The 12,058-nt window shown below is 41.6% G+C and overlaps 1 protein-coding gene across 3 annotated transcripts in view; it reads left to right on the top strand.

The window, feature by feature from the left end:
• LOC115532240 (CD209 antigen-like protein E) overlaps positions 1–12,058 on the top strand; it is a 41,058-nt gene that overhangs the window by 5,238 nt on the left and 23,762 nt on the right. The window contains exons 1-2 of one of the 3 annotated variants that reach the window (XM_030341883.1): positions 2,524–2,726; positions 8,382–8,462. In XM_030341883.1, the coding sequence (XP_030197743.1) occupies positions 2,616–2,726; positions 8,382–8,462 (192 nt within the window). In that variant the 5' untranslated portion in view covers positions 2,524–2,615. Of the gene's footprint in view, positions 1–2,523; positions 2,727–8,381; positions 8,463–12,058 lie in introns of those variants that run through there. The other 2 variants (XM_030341882.1, XM_030341881.1) reach the window with 2 other exon arrangements.

Here is a 12,058-nt window from a genome sequence, read left to right as displayed (position 1 = left end):
GTCATTTCCTGTGTGAGTCCATCTCAAAGGACGACAGTCGCCTGCGAGTGTCGTCCTTTGAGCGTCTGAGTCAGGGAGGAATCTCGGCTTGTCGGCGACTGGGGGAAAATGGCAGTCTATTTGGTATCCTCCAAGGGACCTGAAAGACACAAACTGAGTTAATACAACACCTTAATGATTGAATCCCATTAAGAGGTACCAAACAGACCAGCTTTAGAACCTATTCCCCCTCCTCTTTTTTTACCATTGACCCCCCCCCCCACCATCCCCCCTACAAGATTAAAGACTTTGAGAACTCCCCATTCATGCAGATGTGCAATGCAATTAAAACTCATTTACTTATTCTTTCAATGAAAATGTTCAATGTCAAAGTGAAACATTATCAAATGTGCGGTATAAAAAATGGTCATTCTGCAGCTGCTTATGGCAGGTCAAGGGTCATCGATGTAGTATGCGGTGTACCCGTTAGTAGTGATAATACATACAAAAAAAGCTAACTTTCTCCCTGTATGGGTTAAGTTCCTTGTTCATTTGTTACCTTTTCTCTTCCGGCCTTCAGAATGGATGTCCACAAAAACGTCAAGGCCTCCAGACGATCACAGCAAACACTAACAGCAGCATCTGCCGCCGCCACCACGGTTACCATGGCCACCATTGACCACGCCCTCCATGGAGACGGAGGACTCTGGGGAAGTCGGGAGCGTTCTCATCCCGACTTTGTTTCCCACAAGGGCACTTGTATACAAACACAACAGACATTGAGCGCCGACTTTGTTGGATCTTCTCAGTCCTTTGTTTTGTAGATATGTCGATCCCATGTTGTGGAAAGCAATAAAGTTGTCATAAGATGATGTTTATTTTCGTTGATGGAATACTAATTGAAGTGATGAAGTGTTAAAGCTGGGGTAGTCAAAAAAAAAAGTATATCGAATACACAAAAGAAAAAAAAAAAGGTATATTGCAGGCCTGTAATTTCAGGCCAAATTAAATGATTGGATGGCTTACCTGTCTACCTACCTGGTAGGCCAGGGACGATCTGGTTGCCACTTGGGGGGAGTATTTTCTGAATGTAATGTACCTTGTGGTAATTGACTACTTCTCACGCTACATTGAAGAAGCTAACCTCACCTCAACTACCACAGCCCATATAAAGGAGAAGTTGAAGTCCATATCACACGCCATGGTTTCCCGGAGACTGTCGTCACCGACAACGGCCCTTGTTTCTCTGCCACTGAGTTTGCGGACTTCGCCAGAGAATACGACTCCAGCCATGTGACCAGCAGCCCCCGTTATCCGCAGAGCAACGGGGAAGCTGAAGGAGCTGTGCAGACGGTGAGATCTCTCCTGGGTAAGGGAGAGGATCCACACAAGGCACTCATGGCTTTCAGGGCTAGCCCGTTGTCACATAGATCATCCCCAGCACAGCTATTGATGGGGTCTGCATTTCAGAACGCCTTTGCCCGTTAGCCAGGAGAAACTACAGCCTAAGTGGCCTGAACTCCAGGCTTCAAAAGAAAGGATGAAGATATGAGGGAGAAACAAACTTCCTAGTTCAAAAAGCTCCAACACCAAGATCTTACAACGTTGACCTGCCCTCGGGAGTCTAAGGAGAGACAGACTCCACATCAGGGTCATTCCAGAGACCCCTACCGTGACAAGATCAGGGCGGCTCCTAAGAAACCCAGCTAGGATGGACTTGTAATCACCAGTCTTATACAGTTAGGGAGCATGGTTTAAGAATAATCCCTGCACAGCTTCGTGGTATTAGGTAGTCCACCCTGACCCCTAGACAAAATGATAATAATCATATAATCTGTATTCTTGGTTTTGGTTAAAAGATGTAACACGCCACACAAGTGGGTTTGTCTCAGAGGTTTATAGTGTTGAGGATAAATGTTATACTGGTGAGTATGTTTATTGTTAATGATTAATATTCAAAGTAAACAATATAAATGCTGGTACTTCACTATAAGGGGGAGATGTAGTGACATACGTAGGCACTTGGATGTAAAGAGGTGGGGGAAGGTTTAGGGGGGACCTAACACACTGTAATGTAAACAAGTTTGGAATAAAGTACCCGAGGCTAGACCGGCAACACAAGTGTCCCCGTCTATTAAACCTGCACAGCATATTAATAATCTTGTTACACCATCAGCTCGAAAAAACGTGATACTGGGTTGGCTGTACAAGTTGGACACCAAAGTGGTCGGCAGCCTGGGCAGAGATCATGGGATGGGCCAGTACGAAATAGTGTGGGCCATCTTTTTCCAGAAGAAAACAGCTTACACACATGTACCTTATCCTTCATGCAATTATAACACCTCTCTCGCAAATGGTCATCCTTCTAGGGAACTGAAACATAAAGTGATAGACTGGATGAACCACATGCTAAGAAAAAATAATGTGTCTAACCATACACAATGACTCAAAGCAGACATAGAGAGGGGAATCTGGTTAAAATACATCCTGTTTGATCAAAATAGTTGTTAAGGCTTTGAGATGCAGGCATTTCAAAACGCACAGAATGAACAAGCACTAATAGGGGTAGGACGATAAGAAACTCTGAAACCAGTTTGGACCAGAATTTGGCTGAGGTGATCCACGCCAGGCCCAACATGATGTTCATGGCCAGGAACACACAAGTAGATGGAGAGGAGGGTATAGAGGACATCTACGATAGCATTGAGAGCCTCAGAGATCAACACCAGGACTATGTGGGGACAGAGGAGTCCTCCAATACTCTGTGAACAGTAAGAAGTCAGCAGCAGGACCCTGTGAGCCCTCCTCGGTGTCCGATCAGGGCTGTCGTGGTGCTTCTGGGCCTGCTGTCTGTTGTCCTGCTGGCTAGACTGCTTGGATGGGCAGTACAACACAAGACCGTCTTGGAGAAGACCGTAAGCATGGACAGAGACATGGAGCAACTTCCTCTGAGGCTGAAGAATGTGACGGAGCGACACACGACCGTAAGCATGGACAGAGACATGGAGCAACCTCCCCAAAGGCTGAAGGATGTGACAGAGCAGAGAGACACACTGCTATGCCAACAGGTCTGTCAAGGTGGTTGGGATAAGTTTGGTTGTAAATGTTACTGGCTTACCAGAGGGTGGGGATCCTGGAATAATTGCAGGAAGCTCTGTGTTACCCACGGAGCAGGGTAACTGCTCCGTGGTAACTGCTGGGTAACTGCTCCGTAACTGCTCCGTGAAGGGTTGTGGAGATGGGTTGATGGGACCGTCCTGTCAGTGGATAATCCCTCCTTGATCGGAGGAAAACCTGATGGTGGCAAGGAGAAGAACTGCTTAAGGAGTTTCAGGGAGAAGACCAACTTCAAATTGACAGATGAGATCTGTGAAGCCAACAACTATGGGCTTTGTGAATATAATTTAATGAAATGATGGATGAAAACTTTTCTTTGTCTGACTGATTTGTTTCTTTGACTATTTTTTATATATTAATGCCAACAGACATTCGTTGTTTTGTTTCAAACTTGATGGGTTCTGCCATCCAATAAGAGCTGTGATTGGCTGTGAGGTGTTATCTCCTTAAAAGGAGATAACAAGGTCACTGCAGGAGCTGTACATAGATGCTGCTCTTGTTACTTTTTTTAACTGTTGCCACATTTGCTCTTGGTGTTGGAGGCTGAGGTTAGGAGGTAAAGCGTCATTGGCTGGCTTTCAGTTGCTGCAAACCACATTAGTTCTCTATCTAGGACTGCATTTGCTGCCTTTGCTAATTATTTAATTATTTTTCTGTTTAAATGTATCTTGACTTTGTCACAATATAGTCTGTTCACAGCAAAACACTTGTGGTTAAATTAGCTTGTAGGTATGCACTTAGCATTGCGTTACTGAATGAACACTGTTGAAGGTACATATGCATGTAGGCATTCGCAGACATACAGTAATTTGTAAATTGCATTGAAACTGTAAATGTAGTGTCGATTCAACTGTGTTTGCTCTAGTGAATTCGACCTTTTATTAAAACAACTCTTGATTAATTAATAGATGAATTGTTACTAGATACCCGGAGTAACGAAAAAAAAACGTGATATCGGTTGGCTGTACAAGTCTTACACCAAGAGGTGGTATAAATTATCTAGTTCTACAGTGTTCAGAGAGAACAGTAGACTTGTGTCCTGTTGTCTGAATAGGCTTGTAGGTCTGCAGCACTTGAGCGGCTCCAAGAGAGATTTTACAAACTGTACAAGTCTGACCCCTAGTGGTCAAACAAGACCTTGTCAATTCAAAATGAAGTAGAAGCCTAGTTTTGCTTTACTGAAGGAACACTTTTGAAGGAACATATGCATATATGCATTCACAAAGATACAGAGTAAATTGCATTGAATCTGTAAATGTAGTGTCCATTCATCTGTGTTTTCTGTGGGGAATTTGACCTCTTATTAAAGCAGCTCATTATTAATATGTTTTGCTGAATTTTATTAATTGGATTTAGTTTGGACTTGGTCCCTTTAAACAGACATTGTTTAAATGGACAGTGATATTGATATTTAGTTTATTTTCGGGACTCAAATAGTTTAGTCTTTTCGGTCCTTGGTCACTCAACTAGTGCATCTGTAATAATTGCAGTTACATTATTTTAAGGTGCTTTGGATAAAGCATCCGCCAAATGATCGTACAAATTATTTCCTGTTACTGGGGCCATCTGGTGTAGACACGCGTTTTTCTGCTCAATTTCAAAATGAAAGAATATCAAATATGCAGTTTAAATATGCAGAATCATTCTTCAACTGCTTATCTCAGGTCAAGGTTCGTCGATTTATGGGGTACACCCATTAGTAGTGACATAATATCGGCCAAATTGTGATATCAAACCCAACTCCTCTCTCCAAAGCTGCTCATTCACTGTGCCTCATTGGCTACATCCTAAGCCAATCAGAGTGCTTTTTACATTTCATAATCACAATCTGCCTAATTTATCGATTTGGCACATGCATTCTAAATTAAATATTAACCTGAGCAAAAGACTCAAAAACATGGTGCAGACCGAATGGTCTGACAGAAAGGCTCTCCCACCAGAACTTCACCAGGACTGGCAGTATCGCCAGGATCTGCTGGTAGCAGATGGTCTACTAATGAAGTGCAAAAGACTCGTCATCCCCGTTACTATGCAAGAGGAGATGCTCAACAAGATTCATGAAGGTCACCAGGGCCCAGTTTTTCAAGGGTATCCAGTGGGATTTCGGATCGGATCAAATCTTGGAAATGGGTTTTTCAAAGCAATAGAGGGATTCTGAACTAAGATCAGACCATGTTATCCGATCTTACATTTGATCTGGATCAAACCTGCCCTTTGGGTTTTTCAAAACTTTGAACTCAGTTGGGATCTATTTGATCCAAAATAAACAGGATTATCCGTAAACCATCTGAAGTTGTGATTTTTCTAACCAAATAAAATCTTTTTTTCTTTTTAATTGAATGATCACAAAATCAATGGATACTGATGAAATACATTTCTTAAAAATCATTCATCAAGACAGTTACCATGGATACAAATACAATTTATGAAACCTGTCGCATGTAATGAGATATGGTAAACAAAAGAAAAAAAAAATCTCAAAGCTATCAGCTGTGTGTGCAAAGACATGATGTATTTAAATGGTCTCACCCATTAACCAGCAACGAGCTGACTGGTTTGGGCCTAATTGAGCAAAAGCCAAATCAATCACGCTCAAGGCTTATAAGATCAGTATTGGCTACACCAAAGAGTTGGAACCATGGACTCAAAAGGGCCTCATTTCACTGTGGCAGAAACCTATGCATTGCTGGAGGGTGTTCGGGCAATTTTGCCTCAATGGTAGGACGTTTCAGCTCTGCAAAGCTGGAGAAGTGACCAATAAAGGAAAATACAACATTTGGGAGGGCATAACCAATCACGTCAATGCCATGGGGTCTGGCCAGAAGATGGACCATAAAACAAGTTATGTTGCGATGGAAGAACCTTAGGGCCAAGGAAAGAAAAGACCTTACGGAGGCCACAATTCAGAAACTGTGACTACAGAAGAATGTGACCAAAATTCAAGTACAAGTCCAAGAAGTTCCCACAAGAAAACGCAAACGTTCCTCAACTACAAACCAGGATGGTGACGGCTCAACAGCCGTCCCTCGTCCTGCCTCACCAACTTCCTCCTCTACGGTGCGCAGCGACCTGGTAGTAACAGTCTGACCACATATCAGACTCACTGATTCGAAGGGTTTGCTTTGGTTTTATAAGGTAAGTGAGACGTAGTGAAAAAATAAAGTTTTTAGATTTTGAGACAGGCTATACATTTAAATAAAACATGTTTAAACCTTTCGTTAGCCTCACAGCATTATTGCCTAATTCATATACCAAGGTTTATCTTGTATTTAGCGTCAAAAATGCCTACGTCAAATAGATGACTTAGGCAGATAGTGGTTATGGAATTTAAAAAGCACTCTGATTGGCTTAGAATACAGCCAATGAGTGAATCAGCAGCGTAAGGACAGTAGAGTTCGATTAGAATATAATTTAGCCAAAATATGACTCAGGCAATTATGCTACGAGCCTAACGATTTATAAACCTTATTGAAACTCGATAATAATTTATTTCATTTGACCCATCTGTATTGATCAGGCCGATCGGTGCTGCTGGAGCAGCCCCGGAAGTCGGGGTCGAAGGTCATCAGCCACATGCTGAGCAGCCACGGCGGGGAGATCTTCCTTCACGTGCTCAACAGCACCCGCTCCACCCTGGAGGACCCGCCCTCCATCAGCGAGGGCTGCGGCGGGCGCGTCACCTACTACCGCATCACCGTAGGGCTGCTCCACTGTGGAAGAAATCATAATCACCATTAATTTGGTCAATATTGAAATCAAGATTATTCAAACTAATTATCAAACTATTTTTTCAAACTTGAGTTTGAAAAACATGATGCATTTTTTCAGCATTTTTCTCAAAAAAACCTCTTTGGAACTGAGAACTTGGAAATGTTAAAAAAATACACAAAATGTTCAGAAAATAATGTACTAATATGTATGCAGCTGTCCTGCAATTCTATAAGACATTTAATGAATAAAATAAACATACTTTATAAAATGTGTTTAATAGCACAGCCCTACATCAGTGAGTCCCTTATCCCAGGTATCTCTATACGGGGAATGGGTTAAAGGCGTCATATAATACCACCAGGTGTGAGTGTGATTAGCTGTTACAAGCCGTTGATTGATCATGAAGGGATGAATCTGTGCCATCGGATTTTGAAAACAAAAAGCCATTGAATTATAAGCAAGGAATATTTATGCATTGAAATAACGTATCTGGATTTTTTGCCTCTGAATAAAAGCTCTTTCAATTTTCAACAAATACATTTAAAAAAATTCTAAATCAAATATTCAACGTTAAAAAATTCAAACCTAGATTGTAGATTGCGGTCAAGCAAGGAGTGCGGGAATAAGAGCGTCACTCGCTGGTACTTTCAGTCTTGATACAAACGTTAATTCTAAACATAATTTTACACAGTAGACTATAATAGGGAATGCAGAAAGGTAAATCAATGTCATTAAACACTGACTGTAGAGAAGCAACGGTGGTGGACCTTACTAAATGCCCTATCCAATTCTATCCCCAAATACAATTTATTTAATAACAAAGTAACAAGGACATAGATTTACTTCCATACAATTATGTGTTAGAAGTACCACTTACTAAGAAAACAAGATGTGTCTCACCACACAGTGACTCTGCAAGCAAATGAAGCAAGTAGCCTCTGGTTAATATGCTTCCTGTTTGATCAAAGTAGCTGTTAAGATTGACATGCTGGCATTCAAAACGCTCAGAAAGGGGTAGGACGATAAGATAAACTCTGAAAACAGTTGGGACCAGAATATGGCTGAGGTGATTCACGCCAGGCCCAACATGATGACCAAGGCCAGGAACACACAAGGAGAGAGAGAGGAGAGGATAGTGGACATCTACGCTACCAACGAGAGCCTCGGAGATCAACACCAGGACGTAAACGTAATGTATTATAGAAAAAAATACCTGCCAAAATATTATGTCTATTCTCCATCTAAGATCAAACTGATTTTGCTTTTGAGGTCAAATAACCCAGGGGTTATTGCTAAAACAGGTGCCTTTCTGAGAAATGTCCTGCCATTGTTTAAGTAATGTTTTTTTTTTATTTTTTTTTTCCCTTGCCGTGCACCATTGTTTTGGTCTATAATGATTTAAGTTGAATTTTGTGCTCCATGCCATGTGCTATGGCCGTGAGCCGTAATAAATAAAGAAAGAAAGAAAAACAAAAAAAACAATTGAATTGGCAATTCCTTATACTTGTAAATGTATTTGGCAATAAACCTTTTCTGAGTCTGATTCTGATTCTTCTGACTGTGTGGGGACAGAGGAGTCCTCCAATACTCTGGGAACAGTAAGAAGTCAGCAGCCGGACCCTGTGAGCCCTCCTAGGTGTCAGATCAGGGCTGTGGTGGTGCTTAATATGTTTTACTGATATTTTATTCATTGCAGTTACATTATTGTTAAGGCGCTTTGGATAAAGCATCTGCCAAATGATCGTACAAATCATTTCCTGTTACTTGTGCAATCTGTTCTCTATATATTCTATATTACTTTTGCAGAAGATTGAGTTCGCAGCCATCACCACCAAAAGGCAAGGCAAGGCAATTTTATTTATATAGCACTTTTCATACACGAGGCAGACTCAAAGTGCTTCACATATAAACATTGTCATGCAATAAAAAGGAAATAATAGATAAGTAAAATAATAAATTTGTAAAATCGATAGAAAATAAAGGCAAAGTTAAAAAAGCATTTTAGAAAGTGCAATGTATTTAAGATCAGATCAACAGTCTCTCTGGTATACCCACATCGGGACTCCAACCCGACCTAAAGGAACTTAAGTATTTTGGCCCTAAACCATGTAGGGATTTAGGTTAGCAACATGATTATAAAATCAATTCTCTGAAATACAGGAAGCCAATGTAACAATTTAAGAATTGGTGTAATACGTTCACATTTTTTGGTCTTTGTTAGAACTCTAGCAGCAACATTCTGAACAAGCTGTGGTTGCCTTAGAGTTTTTTTTGGGAGACCTCATATTTGTTGATTCTTTACATCCAGACCCAATAAATAAATCGAATGCGCCGACAAAAATAAAGAAAATCGTATATCTCTGGATGTTGCAGGCCGATACTAAGCGTGTACAATCGTTTATCACGGGTCAAATTAATAATTGGACGGCCTACCTGTCTGTCTACCTACCTTGTAGACTGGGGGCAGATCTGTGTTGTAATTTAAGGGGGGGCCACGAAATTGGAATTTCTTTCTGGAGTGGACATCAATAATATCACCAACGTCTATCAAAAGATCTTCTGTAACAGACACAGCCATTAATAGCTTATTGCATATACTATTAATGTCTGTGCATACACTATATGCAATGGTTCAGAACGGTTAGCCAAGACCTATGGCTCAAATGTGTATTTGAAGAATGTCTTGATGGGTATTTGATCATTTTGATGTTGAAAGAAAAATCAACCTCACGGTTATAACCATAAGTGATGTTCTGCACGTACCACTTACTAAGAAAACTGTACGTGTCTAACCATACACAGTTACCACATGTAGCAAGTAGCCTTTAATTGAAATACTTCCTGTTTGATCAAAATAGGTTTCAAGGCTGACATGCTGGCATTCAAAACGCATAGAAAGACCAAGCACTAATAGAGGTAGGACGATAAGAAACTCTGAAAACAGTTTATGGAGGACATCAATGATAGCATTGAGAGCCTCGAAGATCAACACCAGGACTATGTTTTGCCCACAGGAGTGTCCACATGATTGGGATAAGTTTGGTTGTAAATGTTACCGCCTCTCCAAAGTGTGGGGATCCTGGAATGAGTGCAGGCGGTTCTGTGTTTCCCATGGAGCAGATCTTGTGGTTGTGGACAGTAAAGAGGAGATGGACTTCATTAGCAGGTATGGTGGGTACATCATGGTCGGAGCGACAGATGAGGCCAGTGAAGGGTTGGGGAGATGGGTTGATGGGACCGTCCTGTCAGTGGATAACCCCTCCTGGAGAAAAGGGAAACCTGAAGTTGGCAAGGACAAGAACTGCTTAAGAGAGGTCCGGGAGAAGACCAACTGTGAATGGACAGATGAGCGCTGTGAAGCCAGAGACTGGGGGCTTTGTGAACTTAATTTACGAAAATGATGGATGAAAACATTGCTTTGTGACTATTTTCTATACCTTAATGCCAACAGACGTTGATGGTTTTGTTTCATACTTGTCGAGTTCTGCCATTCGATAAGAGCTGTGATTGGCTGCAAGGTTTTTATCTCCTTAAAAGGAGATATGAAGACTTCACTGGTCACTGCAGGAGCTGTACATATTGCTGCGTTTTAATATCCATCCGTCTCGGAGGTCCGAGGACGTTGCCTAGCGACACGCACAAACACGCCCCTTTTCCTCGGACGGCGAACTCGCCATCTCAGTTGAACTCAGTGGTGACCGAGCAAAATTGTGACTTGAAGTATGAACTGTTTTCATTGTGCTTGGACCACTTTGGTGGTTTAAATGGCAATTTCAATCACTCGTATTACTGCAATACCTTACTGCGTCCGTATCTCTGCCTATGGCCTATAGCCTACTTATTTTGGAGCACCTTGTCCTCTGCCAATGCTACCGCGACAACAGCTTTCCGGGTGGCGTCCATGTTTTCCTCCAACGACCGAGCGAAATAATAAAACGCTTGAAGTGTGGGCGTGGCGTCAGATCCGAGATCCGAGTCGTTTCGCAGAGAATACTCGAACGCTGCATTACGGAAGAGGATTAGGGCCACACATGTAAAAAAAAAATAAGTTCTGACTTTATTCTCAGAATTCTGAGAATAAAGTCAGAATTCTGAGATAAAAAGTCAGAATTCTGACATTAATCTCAGAATTCTGAGATTAAAGTCAGAATTCTGACTTTAATCTCAGAATTCTGAGATAAAAAGTCAGAATTCTGACATTAATCTCAGAATTCTGAGAAAAAAGTCAGAATTCTGACTTTAAAGTCAGAACTACGGGTATCTGTAAGGACCAACCTCCGTGCGAGAGACACTTTGCTTTATGCAGTAGGAGGAAACCTATGGAAGTCCAAGAAAGCCACAATCCGGCCCTAGAATGGCGCGGTAAAAGTGCACGTCCCATAGCCAACTCACCAAGCTCACCAAGTCCAGTATTCAGAATTCAAAGCATTTATTCACAAATACGTTCAATTTTTTTGACAAGCGGAGCCGACATTCCTGTGCAAGTATGCACATTAGCCATGTGCGCCAAACAGAAAATAGACGCAATGTATAGAACTGATTGTTGTGCATTGTTGTGGATATGTAGGCTGGTTAGTTGTGGTTGTTTGTGGTCTGAGTGAAACAGCTTTGCCTTGGAGTTGGAGAAGTTGGAGTGATTGTGTGAATGTGCGAGAGAGAGCGCACCTGCCGTGGTGATGTTGGGCTTGTTGTTGGCTTATATGTGATCAATGATGTATCTGTCTGATCGTATTAGCTGTAGATGGATGGTTAAATAATGTCACAAGAACGGTCATACTGCAGGCTCTTATTTGCAAATGCACTGATTGTGTGCCTGTCTCCGATATGCTATATACCTGGCATTTATTCAGTTCATGTTCTTTTGAGTGCGCAAGAACTGTGCCAATTATTGTCGTGTTTGCATTGTAATGCACAACTTTGCCCCTCCCTGTTATAAAATAACGTGCATCCCAACAACTTTAGCCAATGCAGGCTCCTATTGCTATACCAGTGTGTTTAACGTGTGTGCGTGTGTGTGTGTGTGTGTGTGTGTGTGTGTGTGTGTGTGTGTGTGCGTGTGTGTGTGTGTTGTCATGTAGGCTATAGATATAGATTTATTGTCTTGGCTTGCTTGCATCCATGAAATATTGTAATGTTATGGCCTAGCTGGCTACTGCATATCGAGAACAATCTGGGGATGAGGGCATCCCCGAATATTGACGGGTATTTCGAACACTGCCATCTCAATATATAGCCTAACATATACAAATAT

Source organism: Gadus morhua, chromosome 19, assembly GCF_902167405.1.
Source record: "Gadus morhua chromosome 19, gadMor3.0, whole genome shotgun sequence".
Classification (NCBI taxonomy): domain Eukaryota; kingdom Metazoa; phylum Chordata; class Actinopteri; order Gadiformes; family Gadidae; genus Gadus; species Gadus morhua.
The sequence above is the reverse complement of the archived record's forward strand: the minus strand, read 5'-3'. Positions and strand labels throughout refer to the sequence as shown.